The sequence below is a fragment of the Betta splendens genome, chromosome 16 (genome assembly GCF_900634795.4).
Source record: "Betta splendens chromosome 16, fBetSpl5.4, whole genome shotgun sequence".
Classification (NCBI taxonomy): domain Eukaryota; kingdom Metazoa; phylum Chordata; class Actinopteri; order Anabantiformes; family Osphronemidae; genus Betta; species Betta splendens.
This window is the reverse complement of record NC_040896.2, coordinates 5268469-5289333: the sequence shown is the minus strand read 5'-3', so window position 1 is coordinate 5289333 and position 20865 is coordinate 5268469. Positions and strand designations below refer to the sequence as shown.

The following is a 20865-nucleotide window of genomic DNA, read 5'->3' as shown; positions in this document are numbered from 1 at the left end:
TCGAGCTGATTAGAGACGAATTGGATGTGAAGGTGGACAATGTCAAGTTTTTCACTGACAGTAAGATTGTGTTGGGCTACATACACAACGCTTCAAGAAGATTCTACATGTACGTTGCCAACCGTGTCACACGAATCAGATTGTCCACACACCCCAATCAGTGGCATTATGTTCCAACTGAGCTAAATCCAGCTGACCAAGCCACACGGTTTATTCCAGCAGACCAACTCCAAGACAGCAACTGGTTTTCAGGCCCTGCCTTTCTGTATAGGGACAATTCCTCAGAGTCACATGAAGTCAGGCTGTTTGGGCTGATTGAACCTGACTCAGACAAGGAGGTGTGTCCAGAAGTCACGGCAATAGCAACTGTAACGTCAGAGTATCAGCTGGGTTCCCAGCGCTTCAAGAGGTATTCTAATTGGAATACACTTCTACGAGTCATAGCCAGACTCATTCACATGATTGCGTCCTTTAGACAAAGGAGAAGTGATCAAGGGGGCTGGAAAGGTTTGTTTGAAACGCCAAGTATCAAAGAACTTACACAAGCCAGTGTTGTTATTGTTAGAACCGTCCAGCAGGAGATGGTCAAAGAAGGAAAAGAGACAAACACAAAACATGACACTCTAAAAAGACTCAATCCCGTTGAAGATGAAGATGGCCTCCTACGAGTTGGTGGACGCCTCTCTTCTGCCAACATCACAGAAAATGAAAAGCATCCTCTAATTATTCCATCTGCCAATCATGTTGTTACATTGCTTGTGAGACACTTTCATGAACAAGTGGCTCACCAAGGACGTCACATTACTGAAGGAGCTGTCCGCAGTGCTGGATATTGGATACTTGGAGGTAAGCGTCTTGTGTCTTCGGTCATCCATAAGTGTGTCACTTGTCGCAAGCTCCGAGGCAAGATGGAGATACAGAAAATGGCAGATCTACCAGCAGATCGAGTTATTCCCGAACCTCCTTTCACTACTGTTGGCTTAGATGTCTTCGGACCGTGGACTGTCGTTACTCGTCGCACAAGAGGCGGTTATGCCCAGAGCAAACGTTGGGCTGTTCTTTTTACATGCATGTCTACTAGGGCCGTACACATTGAACTGATTGAGACCATGTCAACCGACAGTTTTATTAATGCCCTGAGAAGGTTCTTTTCTATTCGTGGACCAGCTAAGCTTCTGCGCTCAGACCGAGGAACTAATTTTGTAGGAGCTTGTAAGGAACTAGGATTGGACATGAACGAGGCTAAAGTAGAAAAGTATTTCCAGGAAAGAGGATGCATTTGGAAGTTAATAAAAAACCCCCCTCACGCATCCCACATGGGAGGATCATGGGAACGCCTAATCGGGGTGGCCAGGCGCATTCTAGACGGAATGCTGGTAAAAAATGCATCGCAACACCTCACTCATGAGGTTTTGAGCACCTTTATGGCAGAGGTAATGGCCATTATTAATGCAAGGCCTCTTGTGCCAGTGTCTACTGACCCAGACTGGTCCTACAGTGCTCACGCCAGCTATATTACTCACGCAGAAGAATAAGGGCTTGTTTCGGCTCCCTCCGGGAACTTTTCCTCAGAACATTGTAGGGGAAGCAGTGGAAAACATGTTCGCACCTTGCTGACACCTTTTGGAAAAGGTGGAAAGGAGAATATTTATCCACCTTACAGACTCGCAAAAAGTGGACAGACAACAGACCGAATGTCCAAGAAGGAGATGTCGTCCTGTTGAAGGATGCTCAGGTCAACAGGAATGAATGGCCAATGGGAGTTGTCGTGAAGGCTCTTCCTAGCAAAGACAATAAGGTCCGTAAAGTGGAAGTGCGGATTGCAAAAGAAGGGACTGTGAAACTGTTCCTACGACCAGTCTCAGACATTGTAGTTCTTATTTCTCAGGGACAATGACTGTGGTTGATGTTAACTAACATTCCCCGAGTAGTATAGATGTGTTCATTCATGTTGTTCTGATATAATGCAATTATATCAAGCGGGGAGTGTGATGGCTCTCAAGCCAGAAGTGTTAAAGGTATAAAAAACAAAACAAAAAAAAAACTTTGGAGTGAGCGCTCCGCACATTGGTCTCGGGAAAATAGTTGGAGTGAGCGCTCTTGTTGCTCGTGTTTTAGTAAATATCTTTTTGTGGAGGTAAGCTAGGTTAACGGGGAGGAGAAACAAACGGTAGCTCATGCAAATGTTTAAGGCAGTTTTACAATGCTGGAACTTTGGTTGCGTATGTCTTTGTGAGTATGAACGAGCATAAATTGTACAACCTTTTGGCATGCAACGCTATCGTATGTAATTGTTAATTAAACAATTTCTGTACGTTTCAGTTACAATGTCATAAAGCTGGGAACTTCAAACGAGAAACGCAAGCCTTGTGTGGAGTCCTTAGTTTATTTGTTAGCTGGCTGTCTAGCAGCACATGGTAGACGCGTTGTGAGGACAGCACACCATAACTTATATCAATAATCTTATCCACCCATACGTCAGACACATCACCCATCGTGTCGTGCTCTTACATCTGAGCAGATTCTTTGTGTTGCGTTATGATTTTTTGCAAACTGTAGTTTTCTTTATAACATTGCAGATGCTGAGCACATTAGCAAAGCCAATGTATGGAGAGTAGTTAGAAAAGTGTGCCTTGCCCTCAAGCGCTTTCCCGCAAATCTTTATTGTGTTTCCTGGCCACAAACTCCTCAGAGCCGTTAAAGAGGAGTTTCACAGGATTGCAGGTATGTGGTATTTAATTTGTGTCAGTGAGGCTAATCTGAAAAATGATGATCAGTTAATAACATCTTACTGTGACCTCTGGAAATCAAGTAATACATGTGCAGGTACACTGACTACTCTTTGTAATGGTCACTCTAACTGACGTATCATTTTTTACTGCACATATTATCACGAACGTGAAGGCCAAGTGGCCCGGCTCTGGTCATGACTCATGAATATATCGTAAGTCAACCCTACATAACACTGCACTGCTGCACTGTGGTAAGTACATGTTTGTCCTATAGACTTATTTCAATGCATGCACTACACACACTCACAAGAGCACTTCTATGCAGCACGAAATGTGAACTTTCTTATAGGAGAGATTGACGGCTTTCTGCTCGAGATAGGGGTTAATGCCAGCCAACACTACTGACCCCTCACCCAGAACCTGAAGCAGGCCCCCAGCAGCGCTTTAATGTGGCACACTGCAGAACAAGAGCCCGGGTGGAAATGACCATAGGCCTGTTGAAAGCACGTCTTCAGTGCCTACGTCACCTCAGGGTAACAGCTGAGAGGCCTGTGACATTATTGGGGCATGTGTTGTTCTCCACAATATTGTAATTATTAGAGGGGAGCAACACCCTGCCCTACAAACACAAGACCCTGAGGAAGACTCCTTCCATTATGGTAATCTGCAGGGTGGATGGACATTTGCCGTAATGTCCTAATCCATCATCACCACCAATAAAAGAAACTGAATAAATGCAAATCGTGATTTATTTTTATTTTCATTTCCTACAAATACAAAGGCAATTGTTAGATTTTATGATTCTTCCAATAATTCATACAATTCACCTTTAACTATACACTCACCTCCAGCTTTTGTTTGAAAATTTCAAAAATGTAGATCTGTCTTTTCAATCTGGCGGTCCAAGTATAACATTTCCTTGTTATTTTTTAAATTTTCTTAATAAGATATAGTTTATACAACTCCTTACCGGTAACTGAGAATACAGAAGATTTAGAGTTACATGACATAGTTCCTGATTGCTCTTACAGAATTGAACTGGCATTTACTGAACATCACTGAACTGTGTGCATCTGTGCAGCAGAATGTGACGGATCCTCCTCCTGCTGTTCTTCCACACTCTGGGGTAGAGGGGAGATAATAAAGTCAGTATACGTGAAGATCAAGTTGCATCATTTAGGCTATGCAACACAGTGTATACACTGTATTATTATTACACTTTATAATACTACTTATCATTATTTAAGCTTCATTTAGTAGTATACTTACAACAGCCTGGGCTTCTGTTGTGACAGGAGGATCCAAGAGGCTGATTTTCCATCAGAATCTGTTAAGACCAACAAAGAACCCAACCCAGACTCTAAGAAATGGATATATCAAAAGTAGCCTATGTAAAAAATCAAATATATAGGTAGGCCTCTTACATTTTACAAATGTACTTGTATCCTGGGGAGTGACTGGATCTGATGAACTCCCTCCAGGAATTCCTTCAGCCCCTGCTTTCCAGTGTTCAGGCTGAGGGCCTTCTCCTCTGCATGTGTCAGCGGTGGTGGTGCAGGTTCTCCACCAGTTGATCTATTCAATTCAATTTAATTCAATTTTATTTATATAGCGCCAAATCACAACAAAGTTATCTCAAGGCACTTTACAAAGTAAGGTTTAAGACCTCACACAACTAAACCCAACAAATCCCACATACAGCAAGCATTTATTTTGACAGCAACAGTGGAGAGGTAAAACTCCCTCCCTCTGTTGTTGCAAAAAACAATATGCAACAACAGAGCACAGGCAGGATAGTTGGATCCGCAGCTGCCCATCACAGACACTAAACTTTTAGTCCAATGATACCTGTAGGTGAGGACAGAGTGGAGGAGAGAGAGAGAGAGCGGAGCGGGACAGAAGCACAACTACTGGAGAGAAAGAGACAAGGTTAGTTAGACATGGGACAATGATGGGAGGTTATTGGACAGAGGATGTAGAAGGAAACAGAGGAGCTCAGTGTATAAATTAAGTCCCCCAGCAGTCTATGTCTATTGCAGCTTAACGAAGAGATGGTTCCTGTAACTAACAATCATTGCCAGTGACCTGAACCATCTCTAACTATAAGCTTTATCAAAAAGGAAGGTTTTAAGCCTAATCTTAAAGGTGGAGAGTGTGTGCACGCCCTCTCCAACTGAACAGGGAGGCTGGTTCCAGAGGAGAGGAGCTTGGTAGCTAAAAGCTCTGGCCTCCCGTTCGTACGTTTAAAAGAACTCTGGAAGGTGGTGTTGGCACATGTGGATGGGTGTAATGCGTCTGTGTTTGTTGGTGGAGTGGGTAAATGGCGTGTGGTGCGGTTTGAAGTGTGGGGGGTCCGGTTTTTCGCGCCGGGGTACGATGATCCGTCTGCCTGGGTGGTCTCTTTCTGCTGCGACCACCAATTGCTGGCCTTGTGCTGCAGGCCGCTGTAGCGCCAGGGATGAAGGTCGGGCCGATGGGGGTAGGCCCGCTCCGCCCGTGTGGGGGTGGTGGGCTGGGGGCGGGCCCCACGCTGGGCCGGGGGCAATCTTCTGGCGGGCTCCTTACGGACCGTGGGTCCTCGGGCTCTTACTCTTCAGGCGACCCGCCCGCCGGGGGGAGTGGTTTGCCCCTGTTCTCATGGGGCGGACAGCGTTGACCCCCGGTGGGCCCACTCTGGCCTCGGGTGCTGTCTCTGTGGCTGCTGCAGCTCTGCCTGGGGGGCTCTGTGTGGGCGGCTTGGGTCGCAACAACCTGCCCTCCTGGAACTGAAGGTGTGTGGGCTCCCTGGCTGCTGGGATTCCTTCCTCTGCTTGCTGGATGGGCGTAGTGGCGGAGCCCCTCACAAATCACCCTGGCTTCCACAAGTGGCATTGTTCATGCACCAACGTCTGCCTCACCCTTTGGGTGAATAATGATAAGCTACAGCCTTACTAACCTTGTAGTGGGACACTTTCCAAATCCAACTGTAAGTATTATTGATACTTATCACTACCGATATGAATAATGTGTGAATATGGAATTTGTGGTGTTGTATGTCATGACTTTTATTAAGTAGTATGGGATATGTATAATAATGCACATATGTATGTATATTGTATGTATATGTTTGTATTAGTATGTGCACATACCTTAGCACTATTATTGGTATTAGTATTAATCTCCAAGGTAAACCACAGTACAAAAATTGTTTAGTTATGAATGTGTTAGCCTAAGGTACATCCATGCTTCTTATTTTATTTTATTTATTTTTTTTTTTTTTTTTAATTTTTTTTTTTTGCTCCGATTGTTTACTTAACAGATTTGCTTGGTTTCAGCAGCTGGTTGCACCCCTTATCCCCCCTCCCCCCCACCCTCCCGCATACATGTCAGGAACTCGGGCGGGCGGCGGACCCACATGCACAGCACGGAGACGATATTATAATTAACAAAAGATTTATTCCTTAAGACACGGTCAGGCGGTCCAGGTCAACACAAAAAGGCTCGGCAAGAGTACAGGCAGGGAACAGGCAAAAACTCACGGTAAGTAGGTAATCCGGGGTCGGGCAGGATACACGATGCGAACAGGAACAAAACACGAGAAGCACGAACATTCAGGAAACACAGGAAACAAGGATACACTCATGGGACTCGAAACGACAATCTGGCAAGTGACTACGGGAACAGGAGGTGACTAAATACACGGGTGAGTGATTACTGATGCAGCGCAGGTGAGGATAACGACCGGGTGAAACAAGAACAGCTGTGACGTGACATGACTCGGGAGTGAAGCTAGAACACAAAACAGAGACCGGGGGACTACCAAAATAAAACAGGAAACGGAACCTGGAACCAAAATAAGACAAGGAATCAGCTAGAACAAAAACACAGATCATGACAAGAACAAAAACACAGATCATGACAGTACCCCCCCCCCTATGGCGCCTTCCACGGCGCCTACGGAAGCCCCCCCCCAAACCAGGCGGGGGAGGGTGGTCCCAGGCGGAGGGACCGAATCCCTACCCCTCAAGGTACATGAGCAGGGTGGGTGGAGGGAGGACCGGGGGAGGGCCAAACAAGAGTCCACAACAAAGTCCGCGACCAGGGAAGACATGAAGTTCAGAGATTCCGTCACGGAGGGTGACGGCGTGGCGAGACCCTGCTCAGCAGCCGCTGAGCCAGGGTGGCACTCTTAGTGCCCTTGGGCTGGACCGATGTCCCCGGGAGCCACCCCGAATGGCAACGTCCTCCAGGCGGACGCTGATCCAATGGGCTGAGGAGTCGAGGCGGACGTCGCCGCAGGAGGCAGCGCCATCCGGGCAGCAGGAGGCGCCGAGGGCAAGACCACCAGTCCGGCGGCCGAGACGAGGACGAGGCAGGGACCAGGCGCGCAGGAACTGCGGCTGGCGCGGCCTCCTCCTGGAGGCGCGCAGGAACTGCGGCTGGCGCGACCTCCTCCTGGAGGCGCGCAGGAACTGCGGCTGGCGCGACCTCCTCCTGGAGGCGCGCAGGAACTGCGGCTGGCGCGACCTCCTCCTGGAGGCGCGCAGGAACTGACGGGCTGGCGCGACCTCCTCCTGGAGGCGCGCAGGAACTGCGGCTGGCGCGACCTCCTCCTGGAGGCGCGCAGGAACTGCGGCTGGCGCGACCTCCTCCTGGAGGCGCGCAGGAACTGCGGCTGGCGCGACCTCCTCCTGGAGGCGCGCAGGAACTGCGGCTGGCGCGACCTCCTCCTGGAGGCGCGCAGGAACTGCGGCTGGCGCGACCTCCTCCTGGAGGCGCGCAGGAACTGCGGCTGGCGCGACCTCCTCCTGGAGGCGCGCAGGAACTGCGACTAGCGCAACCTCCTCCTGGAGGTGCGCAGGAACTGCGACTGGCGCGACCTCCTCCTGGAGGTGCGCAGGAACTGCGACTGGCGCGACCTCCTCCTGGAGGTGCGCAGGAGCTGCGACTGGCGCGACCTCCTCCTGGAGGTGCGCAGGAACTGCGACTGGCGCGACCTCCTCCTGGAGGTGCGCAGGAACTGCGACTAGCGCGACCTCCTCCTGGGGGCCGGCGGGCGCTACGGCTCCACGGGTGACGGGGACTGGAACGACCGCTACAGGGCCGACAGGAACGGGGACTGGAACGACCGCTACAGGGTCGACAGGAACGGGGACTGGAACGACCGCTACAGGGCCGGCAGGAACGGGGACTGGAACGACCGCTACAGGGTCGGCAGGAACGGGGTCAGAGACAGGGGTGACCTCTACTTGGCCTACGGGAACGCCCTCTACTTGGCCTACGGGAACGCCCTCAACTTGGCCTACGGGAACGCCCTCAACTTGGCCTACGGGAACGCCCTCAACTTGGCCTACGGGAACGCCCTCAACTTGGCCTACGGGAACGCCCTCAACTTGGCCTACGGGAACGCCCTCAACTTGGCCGACAGGAACAGGAACTGGAACGACCTCAATTTGGTCGACAGGGACAGGAACTGGAACGACCTCGACATGGCCGACAGGGACAGGAACTGGAACGACCTCAATTTGGTCGACAGGGACAGGAACGACCTCAACATGGCCGACAGGAACAGGGACAGGAACGACCTCAACATGGCCGACAGGAACAGGAACTGGAACGACCTCAACATGGCCGACAGGAACTGGAACGACCTCAACATGGCCGACAGGAACTGGAACGACCTCAGCATGGCCGACAGGAACTGGAACGACCTCAGCATGGCCGACAGGAACTGGAACGACCTCAACATGGCCGACAGGAACTGGAACGACCTCAACATGGCCGACAGGAACTGGAACGACCTCAACATGGCCGACAGGAACTGGAACGACCTCAACATGGCCGACAGGAACTGGAACGGCCTCTACAGGGCCGACAGGAACAGGAACGACCTCAACATGGCCGACAGGAACTGGAACGACCTCTACGTGGCCGACAGGAACTAGAACGGCGTCCTCCTCTGAGGAGCCGACAGGAACTGGAACTAGAACGGCCTCAATATGGCCGACGGGAACAGGAACGGCGTCCTCCTCTGAGGAGCCGACAGGAACTAGAACGGCGTCCTCCTCTGAGGAGCCGACAGGAACTAGAACGGCCGCAACATGGCCGACAGGAGCTGGAACGGCCGCAACATGGCCGACAGGAGCTGGAACGGCGTCAACTCCGGAGCTGGCATGACAGCTTACAGCTGCCGAGCTCGACGGGGAAGACGTCGGGCCTGATTGGGTGGGGTTAACAATCGTCAGACGGGCGGTGCCCTCTGACGGGGACAAGGACGGAACTGGGGTCTGGGCAACACACGACTGATCTGGGGTCTGGGCGACACACGGCTGATCTGGGGTCTGGGCGACACACGGCTGATCTGGGGTCTGGGCGACACACGGCTGATCTGGGGTCTGGGCGACACACGGCTGATCTGGGGTCTGGGTGACACACGGCTGATCTGGGGTCTGGGCAACACACGGCTGATCTGGGGTCTGGACTAGGTTCGACTGGGCTGGGCCTGGAGGCGACAGGGCTGCACCAGGGCATGAGCATGGCGAGGCTGACCTGACTGAGAGGTGGGACATGAAGCGGCCGCTGGCTGCAGGCCCGGGAGTTGCAGGGCCTCACGCAGGACAGGCTCCCTCAGACGAGAGCGGCTGCTTCCTGGAACAGTTGTTCTCTCGCGCCCTGGTCTGCTGCCGAATCGGCGGTGTTCATGAGGTGGGCGAAGAGAAACGCCACCGGAGGAGAGCAGAGGAGGTGGACCCGTCGGGCGACGCTGTCTGGGATGGCCCGCTATCAGAGAGACACAGTCAGTTAGAGAATCAAGGGGCTCCTCTGTCGGAGAAGGAGACTGCTCGGTCCCCATGACCGAGACCGCGGGACCCGGAATCCTGGAACCGCGCCGCCGCCGGCGCCGTCCGGAGCAGCTGCGACTGTCCGTCGTTTGGGGCGCTGGGAGCGGTGTGGACCGGACCTCTGTACCGGGACCCGCATGGTGAACCGGGACGCGGCGTCTGGAGCTTGGGGCTGTGGAGACTGGGGAAAACATGACTGAACTGGAGATTGAACCGCGCGCGGCTGAACTGGGGACTGAGCAGCGCGCGGCTGAAGAGACTGAGAGCGCGCGGCAACTGGAGACTGAGCAGCGCGCGCTGACTGGACTTGAGACTGAGCAGCGCGCGGCTGAACTGGAGACTGAGCAGCGCGCGGCTGACTTGGAGACTGAGCAGCGCGCGGCTGAACTGGAGACTGAGCAGCGCGCGGCTGAACTGGAGACTGAGCAGCGCGCGGCTGACTTGGAGACTGAGCAGCGCGCGGCTGAACTGGAGACTGAGGACCGCGTGAGAGCAGGAAATCCTCCCAGGGAAATAACCATGGAGCTGGGCAGGTTGGTGCAGGCACAACGATCCGACGAGGCGGAGAGGAGGAAACCGAAACCATACTTCCGGGGAGAGTTATATTTGCCGAAAAAAAAAAAAAACAAGGGAAAAACAGTCACTGACCTGACCGGAGGCTAAGTGCTGGCTGGGTCCAAGAGTGGCCAGATTGTTCTGTCAGGAACTCGGGCGGGCGGCGGACCCACATGCACAGCACGGAGACGATATTATAATTAACAAAAGATTTATTCCTTAAGACACGGTCAGGCGGTCCAGGTCAACACAAAAAGGCTCGGCAAGAGTACAGGCAGGGAACAGGCAAAAACTCACGGTAAGTAGGTAATCCGGGGTCGGGCAGGATACACGATGCGAACAGGAACAAAACACGAGAAGCACGAACATTCAGGAAACACAGGAAACAAGGATACACTCATGGGACTCGAAACGACAATCTGGCAAGTGACTACGGGAACAGGAGGTGACTAAATACACGGGTGAGTGATTACTGATGCAGCGCAGGTGAGGATAACGACCGGGTGAAACAAGAACAGCTGTGACGTGACATGACTCGGGAGTGAAGCTAGAACACAAAACAGAGACCGGGGGACTACCAAAATAAAACAGGAAACGGAACCTGGAACCAAAATAAGACAAGGAATCAGCTAGAACAAAAACACAGATCATGACAAGAACAAAAACACAGATCATGACAATACACACCCTAAAGCAGAAACCTAACCTGTCCACCAACACAGCAACATCACACACATTTTGGATTAGCTAAATAAACCATTAAATAAACCATAAATCAGGAAGAGTATATATATTCTATATATACTCTTCTTGTTAAAGCAAAGCTGTCCATCACAATATGGCATTCAGCGTAATATATGCTGCTTGCTTAACTGCTGGACAGAACAAAAAAAAAAAAAAAGACTCTTGGAACCACAAGTAGCCTAGCTATCTAAAAACGAAGCGTTCGGCTGGGAGCATAAGGAACTATGAGGTCTTTAAGATAAGAAGGAGCTTTATCATTGAGTACTTTGTAGGTGAGTAGGAGAATTTTAAATTCTATCCTACATTTTACAGGCAGCCAGTTCAGCGAAGCTAATGTAGGAGAAATGTGATCTCTCTTTCTAATTCCTGTCAGAACTCTGGCTGCAGCATTTTGAATAAGCTGTAGGCTTTTTAAGGAGCTGTTAGGACATCCTATGAGTAAGCAGTTACAGTAGACCAACCTAGAGGTAACAAATGCATGGATCAGTTTCTCTGCATCACTCTGAGAGAGGATGCTTCTGATTTTAGCTATATTTCTAAGATGGAAGTAGGCGGTTCTGGAGATTTGTTTAATCTATGATGTAAAAGAGAGATCCTGGCCAAAGATGACACCAAGATTCCCCACAATAGAATCTGAAGCTAATGTTATGCCATCCAGGGTGGCTATCTGACTCAATAGTGTCTCTCTCAGATTTTTAGGCCCAACAATAAGAATTTCAGTTTTATCTGAATTTAGTTGAAGACAGTTTTGGGACATCCAGGATTTGATGTGTTTTAAACAACCCTGAATTTTGACTAGTTGATCTGTTTCAATTGGTTCCAAGGACATATATAGCTGAGTATCATCTGCGTAGCAATGAAAATTAATAGAATGCTTTCTAATAATCTCACCTAGAGGAGACATGTATAGGCTAAACAAAATTGGACCAAGCACAGAACCCTGTGGTACTCCATAGCTAATCCTTGTGTATGTGGAGAATTCGTCATTAACATGAACAAACTGGAATCTGTTCAACAAATAGGATTTAAACCATCCCAGTGCTGTTCCTTTAATTCCGATTCTATGTTCTAGTCTCTGTAATAGAATGTTATGATCAATGGTATCAAATGCGGCACTAAGATCTAACATGAGAAGGACAGAAACTAGACCATTGTCCGAAGCTAATAGAAGATCATTAGTGACTCTAACCAGAGCTGTTTCTGTGCTATGATTTTTTTCTAAATCCTGACTTAAAATCTTCATACAGGTTATTCCCACTAAGGTGGTAAGATAATTGTTTAGCCACGATTTTTTCAAGAATCTTGGAAATAAAGGGTACATTTGAAATGGGCCTATAGTTGGCTAGTTCTCCAGGGTCCAGGGTTTGTTTTTTTCAATAGAGGTTTGACCACAGCCACCTTAAAAGCCTGTGTTACATAGCCTAAATGTAAAGATTGGTTGATTTGATTTAATATGGACGAGCTGATTAAAGGTAGAACTTCTTTGAGTAATCTGGTTGGGATTGGATCTAAAAAACAAGTGGACGACTTGGAAGAGTTGATTATTGAGGTTAACTCCATATGAGTTATGGGGAAGAAGCTGTTTAGGTAAGACAGAGGATTTGGTAAATTTAAAGTTGATGGATCTAGACAGTGCTTTCTGTCATTTAGAAGAGGTCGCTGCTGAATGGTTTTTTTTTATTTTATTAGTAAAGTAGTTCATAAAGTCATTGCTGCTGAGATTTAAGGGGACAGTAGGCTTAACACAGCTATGACTTTTAGTCAGCCTGGCTACAGTGCTGAAAAGAAACCTGGGTTGTTTTTGTTTTCCTCAATTAGGGAGGAATGATATGTTTTTCTAGCAGCATGAAGTGCTTTTTTATATTTTATTAGACTGTCCTTCCATGCAATGCAGTTTACATTTATTTTGTTGGAACGCCACTGTCTTTCTAGTTGTCTGGTCCTGTGCTTTAGGTTGCGGATCTCTGAGTTATACCACGGAGCTAACCTCCTCTGATTCACTGTCTTCTTCTTCAGAGGAGCCACTGTGTCTAACATTGTACGTAGAGAAGCTGCAGCATCATCTACAAGACAGTCAACCTGTTCATAAGGATCAAAGAGACTGTTCTCCTCTGTGTATCTACAAGACATTGAGGCAAAAGATGATGGAATCATCTGCTTGAATCTGGCAACAGCGTTGTCACATAAACATCTGCTATAGTAACATTTCTTTCCGGCTATTGTAAGGTCAATTATGCTAAATTCAAAAGTTAATAAGAAATGGTCAGATAACAGAAGATTTGGGGGAAGAACTATTAAATGATCAACTTCAACCCCATATGTCAGGACAAGATCGAGGGTGTGGTTAAAACGATGAGTGGGTTCATTTACCTGCTGTGTAAAACCAGTAGTGTCTATTAAGGAGTTAAAAGTAGTGCTGAGACAGTTGCTGTCAACATCTACATGATTGTTAAAGTCTCCCACTACAATGACTTTATCTGTGCTAAGAACTAGGTCAGGTAAGAATTCAGAGAATTCAGTTAAGAACCCCGAATATGGAGCAGGAGGACCGTAAACAATACAAAACACAACTGGCTTCTGAGTTTTAGAGTCTGGGTGAGAAAGGCTCAGAGTGAGGCTCTCAAATGAGTTATAACTATGTTTAGGTTTAGGAGTAATTAATAAATCTGATTTATAAATGGCTGCTACTCCTCCACCTCCCCCTGTACTTCTTGGAACATGATAGTTGATGTGACTCATTGGAGTCGACTCATTTAAAGTAACATATTCATCCTGCTGCAGCCAGGTTTCAGTGAGACAGAACAGATCTATGCGATGGTCACTTATCAAGTCATTTATTAACAAGGATTTAGATGAGAGAGATCTGATATTTAATAAACCACACTTTATTAATTTGCTGTTACTTTGTTCTGTAAGATGAACTGTTTTGATGTTTATAAAATTCTGGTAAGTCACTCCTCTTTGATTTGTGTGTGACTTGTATAGTTTAGGTGGTCGAGAAGCAGACACAGTCTCTATGCGATAACTAAGACTAAGAGTGGGTGGCGGCTGTAGAGAACATGCAGAGAGGCGTGTAAGACAGCGAATCTGCGAACTTGGCTCCACTCTGAGTTGTCACGGAGTGACACTAGAGATCTAGCCTCTAGTGTTCATGCTGAGGGCCATCTCCGCTGCATACGCCTTGGAGTTTTCGAGTTTCAGAACAGCTGAGAAAAGTTGGTTTAATCAACTCCGAGTTGATTGACTCAGAGTTAAGCGCATGCACCGCAACTATAAAAAGCCTTGATCAATGGAGTGAAGACATTACGAGTCACCATGGCAACAGGAAAACAAAAGAGGTCCGGAAATGGATGGAAATGACCCTAAGCATATAGCGACTACGAGTCAAAAAAAAAAAAAAGGAAACCGACTGCAGCGGCGAAAGAGAAAGAATTAGCTTGGAAGAAAATAGCTGCTCGAGTCAATGCATAAGTTTACATTTTAATCATACAGTGTTCGGTGTAACTAATGAAATAAATAAATAATTAATATTGTTGTTATTTTTCACTTGTAAGTAAGGACTTAGTAAAGTAAATTCTTCACTCATCTAAAGAGTTCCTTCAGTAATTGCATAAAATACCGATTTTTGTATGAATTAAAAGTGCATTGTTTTGTCTATCCATTTTTAAAATTCCTTTTGTGGTTGATGTGGGATTTGTACAGTAATGATAATTCAATAATCCAATGTTTTATGGAGAGCAATTATTACATTGGGTTTTTAAAAGTTACCTAAAACTCATGTAATAATATAAGAATTTAATTTAATTTTTTATGTAGGTGCAATCCTGCAGGCATAAAAAGAACGTGGCTAAAAATAAAATATAAAAACATAATTCAAACAGGGCATGATCATATCATGAGTGTAGACTACCTGACTTTACAACATTTGACATATTAAATAACTAAATAGCATGCAAAGTATAGCAGTGCAGCAGCATTTTCAACATGGCTGTAATGTTTTCACAGTTAAATCATTCGACTACTCAGCCAACAGAAAGAAAGCAGAGGCCAGAACAACTGGTGGAGGACCTGCACCTCCAACACTGACGCATGCAGAGGAGAAGGCCCTCAGCCTGAACACTGGAAAGCAGGGGCTGAAGGAATTCCTGGAGGGAGTTCATCAGAACCCGTCACTCCCCAGGATAGAAGTGCATCTGTAAAATGCCTACCTATATATTTGATTTTTTATATTATTTATTTTTTTACATAGGCTACTTTTGATATATTCATTTCTTAGACTCTGGGTTGGGTTCTGTGTTGGTCATTTATGATCAGAATCTGTTCTGATCGTAATGTCAGCCTCTTGGATCCTCCTGTCACAACAGAAGCCCAGGCTGTAAGTATAATACTAAATAAAGCTTAAATTATGATTAGCCCTTGATCTCAAACTATACTGACAATATCTCCCCTCTGCCCCAGAGTGTGGAAGAACAGCAGGAAGGTCCGTCCCATTCTGCTGCACAGATGCAAACAAATAAGCTGTAGCAGTTTCCCCATGTAGCAATGTTGACTCTAAAGACAAGGAGCACAGGCTACTGCAGCTCAGACCATGCTACACAAAGTTCTAATGTTTCCTGCTAGTTTAATGCAAAAGTTGTTCACAGAAGCAGAACGCCGAATCAGATAGGACACTAACCCAGGAACATCCTAATACTCCAGACGACCACTGGGCATCCCGTCAGTGGGTCCAACCTTGTAAAGTGCCTACAGACAACTGTATACTCTATATAACGCTATAGAAAGGAACAGTCAATGTTTTGGTGCAGAATTTCTAGTAAAGGATTTGAGGTCATGTGACTTACTGATGCAGAATTAAACCTTTGTGATTCGACCAAATGTACTGTCCATCCAATCTATAGCTTTTCAGCAAAAACATTTTACAGTTGATAACAGAAAAACGTGTTTTGCTTGATTTATTTAAAATATTCCGACATAAAATGAAATTACATTTTTATATTGCTATTTACAAAAGAAATTGCATTAATCTAAAACGCCCTTTGAATGGTTTGTTGGATGTTGATGATCACAGTTCTCTTCTCGAAAGGCACTAAGAAATAACAGGCTAATACATTTCTTTAATCAATAGGCGGCACAGATCAAAGTCATAAATAGCTTTTGCCTTTGGCAGTGACCAAACCAAGCTCATTAGTTACGAAAGGATTCTTTCAGCAGTTTTCCTTTACACGTTTTAAAGACTGATCAATAAATACAAGCACAAACATGGCACAATTGTCAAGTTTTCCAGGAATGTAACAAAAAAAAAACAAAAACATAACATTAAAAAGGCAGCGAGCCCTCAATGGCTCAGGTCAGTTCAAACACTGAAATGCAGAAGCTCTGCAGTATCAGACCAAGGCTTGTTGAGAAACCGTCTGCTCAGTGAAGAATGTGAAATGCAGCAAAGAGGGGGTTCCTTGTTCCTGAAAATCTGAAGCACCATTGAAACTCCCGGAATTAACGAACAAGCCTAAACTTAGTGTTTAGTAAAATCCAAATCATCCTACATGAAGTTTGTGGATCAGTGTTGAGCTGTTGTAGACTACACCACGGGTGTAGAGGTAGAGTTTGCTGCTGCTCGTGTTTTGCTCAGTGATTGGCGGGTTTCTCTGTGCTGCTGGGCGGAGTCAGGATGGTGCCCACAGCAAGGGGTGACCTCTGGCAGTCAGTGCTGTCGATTTGACGCTCCTGAGCTTTTCTCTGCAGGGCAAACACAAAACCCCTGATATCTTAGTTTGACACGAAGTCTGCAAATCTTACATGAGTGGCGTGATTCACGGAAGCAGCTGTAAAACAAAATTGACTTGAGGCAGTGTCTGTGAAGGCAGCGTGTGCTTCACTCACCAGCAGCTCCAGATAGGCCACATGCGTCTGGATATTGTGTCTGTCATCAGCTTTGACTTTGGGGAAGTTCTTGAGCTGAGGTTTGGCTTCACATCGCAGCGTGTCCATGAACGGACTCATCCAGCGAATGCAAGGAGCCACACTCTCCCATGTCAGACCTGGAGCACAGAAAGGTGGGGAAGCATTTAGGCAAAGCCCCACAATGATGTGGTTAAAGAATCAACACTGATTCGAGGACCAGATGAACAGCAACATGTCGAGTTATTTTATCAGATTTGCAAGTGTGGCCTGGTTTAGTCAAAGGCTGTAGACACATGTACCTACACACCTGAACTGGTTGTGTGTGCAGACCTACCTGACACTGTACGTACAACATCAAAGGTGGAAAAGTGGCAGAAAGCAGCTGCAGCAAGAAGACTGTAGCTGTAGTCCAATGAGTTGACGTCCATCATGCACAGGTCCAGAAGCTGCAACACGCAGGTCAAAAATTCAATCCTTTGTCACTTGGAAAACCAGATGACCTGCTGTTGTCAATGTCTGAGAGATACCTGTGTGATTTGGATGTACGTGTCCTGTGAAAACTGTGGCACCAGGAAGTTGTGTCCCTCTGTCTGGGCTTCGACCTGAGCATAGAGCTTCAGCCAGGATATGGGTGTCTCAGGACAAAGATTCCAGTCCAGCGCCTGGGGACAGAGTGATGAGTGAGCGAACGGGAGGTGGGGGGCTGAGAACAAGTTGGAGTGACCAATACCTTCAGTATCTGAAGCTCTGTGCGCTGGATGTCCAACGAATCACAGGCTCCATCTGTGACGTAGGCAAACTCATAGATCTTGGGGGGGTAGATTTCCTGAAAGAAACAAACCAGTGAATAATCGTGATTAGAGCGCTGAAAAACTGAACAATGATTTTTCAACATGCCAGTGGGCTGTCAGGGCTTACTTCTATTTTAGAGGCGATGAAAAGCGCAGTGATGCCGATGAGCTGCAGGTAATCTTTGTTGACGTTCTCCTGAGTCAGCATGAAGCGGTCGAAGTAGTCCTGTGCCAGGTAGGCCGTCTGCCGGTGAAGGCTGTACACCTCGCTCACCTGCACACAGTTCAACATGCTAAGCCTTCACTTAGAAGGTTCACAGTATAAGCAAAATGTTCTGTCACTAGACTTACCTCCAGCAGCCAGTCCAGCAGAATGGCCCTCATCTTTGGCTGCAGCTTCGAGTGCTGCTGCAGGTAGCTCTTATCGTGAACATACTTCAGCTCCTTGTTGAGCATCTTGATCCACACATCGTCTGAACTAGCCCAGCTAGAAACAACCAACAGCAGCATCATGAGTTTGTGTCCAGTAACTGCAATGACACCATCATGCAGCATTTCTCTGTACAGGCCACTGTTCAGCTTCTCAACAGGTACATTTTTCTGCTGGTTGTAACTATGAAATTACTCCTGTGGTCTTGAAACATACACTGGGTCAATTCACAAGATCACCACTAAATTAAAGAAGCATTCATTGTTAACAAGGGAATTAACCTCTGAAGAGACACTGGAGCCATGCATGTTACCTGAGGGGGGGGATGGGGGAGGCTTTGATGAAGAGGTTTTTGAAGGTGTATTGCTTGAAGCTCGATGGGTCCACAGGCACCAGCTCTTTGTGTGGAGTTTCAATGAGAATACATGGACTCACTCCATTTTCTGACCAACGCTTCTATAAGTCATACGCAATAGACAGGAACCGAAACAAGTCAGTGCCCCAGGATGATATTCTACACAGTGAAGATACCACTGAACAAACACATGTGGTTGAGAGTAAAAAAAAAAAAATTTTTGTAACAGGAACCACTTAAAAAGCAAATAGCTAACCTGTGTCACTTTGGGGTGAACACTAAACTAGAAACAAGTGGAATTATTTTAACCTCATCGAAATATTGCAAGCGTGAATACAAAAATGCACCATTGTGACAAAAAAAAATAAATAAATAAAGCTAACAACTCCAAACAAGCACTAAAATAGAGGCTGGTAGAGGATCTGGTCGGACACAGCTCTTCTCAACCAAACAGTGACTGACCTGGATTTCATAGCTCTGTCGCTTGGCAGCAGGTGGCAGATTCTTCTTAGAAAGCTAAAAACACCACAAAACAGCATGTTAGCGTTTCAGGTAATAAACAGGAATGTCACCAAAACTGAGGCAACAAAACACTGTGCACCACCTCTGATCTTCTCTTCTTTAGCGGGACCCTGAGTGTCGCCTCAAACGTGTTTGAATCTCTGGCTTGAAGCGTGATGCGTTCGCTAGAGGGAGAAAAAAAAAGTTTCAGTTGTCTACACTTAACAGGAAATCAGCACAAAGCAGGTCGGGGTTTACATTATCAACCCCTTCAAGTATTTTCCAAAATAATTTTTATCTTTCAATAGGTCTTAATTTTGTTTCTTATGTCTGAGTTAAAGTTGCAAGTAAACATTGTCCCCCATTAACAAACAAGTATTAACTGTCTTAGCAGGCAGAAAATATTCTGGTGCGTGTCACAAACATCTATTCGGGTTAAAGAACAAGAACAAGAACAAAAGAGGAGATCATGAAGTGATAATGAATGTGTTCAAAATAAAGTGTTACAGGTTTTTACAGTTTTATACCAAAATGATCGACAATAAGAGCATAATTAATCATGGCTAAGACGAAATCGTACATCGGTCTCTAGAAACCCGGTGCTGCTTACCTGCGTCTGGACATGGTGCCGTCTATGGTTATGGCTCAGCTGGAAACAGGACAACAGGAGGTTAGAGAAGCTACGATTACACACAACCGAACGAGAAATTATGGCAAAAAAACCAAATACAGTTCTGCTGGAACATCTTAATCTCCCATGTTCCTGGGCCCACATGGACCCTGCCGGGTCTTCAGAAACGCAAGGAACCAAGTGAAAGAGCTCAGCTAACACGATAGCATCCTATACGACCAGAAAACAGACACTGGCTCGGTAGAACGATTTTAAGTTGTGGTAAGTTAGCGCAATAAGCCCACATCATCTGGAAGCACAAACTGAAGCCAAACCCGGCAGCTAGGTTCTGCAGGCCAGCCATAAATTAGGGGTCGACTGCACCGCGCTTTAAAAAAAAGCTCCAAAACGCCGCTTTTCTGTGCGCGTTTTCCTGATGTTAGATGCTGGAACTCACGCGTCTGCGCATTTTGGCTGTGTTTAAACGCTCCAAACAGCGACTTTATTCGAATACTGAAACTCAAAGACGCGCCAATTTCGGCAGCGCCAAAGCGGGAGGACAGAGTACTGCCTCGCCAAACCCGATCCAAGCTGCGGGGAAAACAGCAGAAATTACCGCCAAAGCGGAGTCACACACGCTAGAGGCTAGTTTACAGAACTACAGCACGGTTCTGGAGCGGACGGACCTTTTTTAGGCCCGCTAGGCGCCACTGCCGCCGGGGAACGGAGCACACCGCGAGGCCAAGTTGTGAGGGGCAGCTACTGTAATTAGCAAACTTAGCCGGGTAACTGCTAACTGGGTCAACAATAAGCAACCAAGCCCGAACTGGGAAGAGCCCAGCTTTGATCCACAAACACCTTAGCAAAGGCCTAGTGCAGAAAACGACAGTAGAAGCCAGAAACCGCGTCCTGCGTCCGTTTCAGCCACAATAGCAGCTTTAGTGTTGGAACCACGAACCTGCACTAAGCTCAAACAGATCACGGAGCACGACCAGAACCTTCTTCAGTGGATCACACTGGCCAAGTAAGACGCCAAAGCGAAGCTAGAACACCAGCGAACACAGCAGCGACGCGTCCATCTATTCAACTCTAAAGCTCAGAGAAAAGTTAAGATACCGTTGAATGTTAGAAGATTCTTTTAGAGCCACCGCTGTGAAAAGGCGTTCACATCTACTTTAACGAACAGAAACTCGAGCAACAGCTCAAGGCTCCTACCTCCTCAGTGAAGAATGAATGAATGCATCAGCTGTGGCGCCGGCGCCAACAGCCTTATATCCGCGTCTGCCTGGTGCCACTGCGCATGCTCGTTCCCGGTTCGCATAAACGCGCTAAATGTTTAAATTTGAAGTTTCATTCTCAGAGAGGAATGGCACCGCATTACCACCCACCGTCTTCTGCAACGAAACGCACATTAAAATGCGGTAA

At 47.0% G+C, this 20865-nt stretch overlaps 1 protein-coding gene and 2 long non-coding RNA genes across 5 annotated transcripts; 2 read left to right on the top strand and 1 right to left on the bottom strand.

Annotated features, from left to right (window-relative positions):
• The first annotated feature begins 1611 nt into the window (after positions 1-1611).
• LOC129603209 (uncharacterized) lies at positions 1612-3473 on the top strand. Of its 2 annotated transcripts, none has more exons than XR_008692923.1 (2): positions 1612-2232; positions 2693-3473. It is a non-coding gene; the product is annotated as an uncharacterized LOC129603209 (long non-coding RNA). The 2 variants fall into 2 exon arrangements; XR_008692922.1 differs by having other exon boundaries at positions 2580-3473.
• A 6685-nt stretch (positions 3474-10158) lies between these two features.
• On the top strand, positions 10159-16161 carry LOC129603120 (uncharacterized). Its single transcript, XR_008692755.1, has 2 exons — positions 10159-15227; positions 15311-16161. It is a non-coding gene; the product is annotated as an uncharacterized LOC129603120 (long non-coding RNA).
• ccne2 (cyclin E2) lies at positions 15788-20756 on the bottom strand. Of its 2 annotated transcripts, none has more exons than XM_029128852.3 (12): positions 20656-20756; positions 19441-19479; positions 18934-19015; positions 18792-18845; positions 18288-18430; positions 17896-18031; positions 17672-17818; positions 17484-17579; positions 17281-17415; positions 17088-17199; positions 16733-16890; positions 15788-16588 (listed from the first exon to the last, which is right to left on the bottom strand). In XM_029128852.3, the coding sequence occupies exons 2-12, from the start codon at positions 19452-19454 to the stop codon at positions 16478-16480; spliced, it is 1188 nt and encodes a 395-aa protein (XP_028984685.1). In that variant the 5' UTR covers positions 19455-19479; positions 20656-20756; the 3' UTR covers positions 15788-16477. The 2 variants fall into 2 exon arrangements, with proteins under 2 accessions (XP_028984685.1, XP_028984684.1); XM_029128851.3 differs by lacking the exon at positions 20656-20756 and adding an exon at positions 20557-20578.
• Positions 20757-20865: the final 109 nt, after the last annotated feature.

Bases quoted from the DNA above. Each gene is read 5' to 3' on its own strand.
- ccne2 (XM_029128852.3), bottom strand. The intron at 18,431-18,791 runs GTCAGTCACTGT...TATGACTTATAG, and splicing joins GACAGAGCTATGAAATCCAG to AAGCGTTGGTCAGAAAATGG. The intron at 16,589-16,732 runs GTGAGTGAAGCA...TTTGCCCTGCAG, and splicing joins TGGCCTATCTGGAGCTGCTG to AGAAAAGCTCAGGAGCGTCA.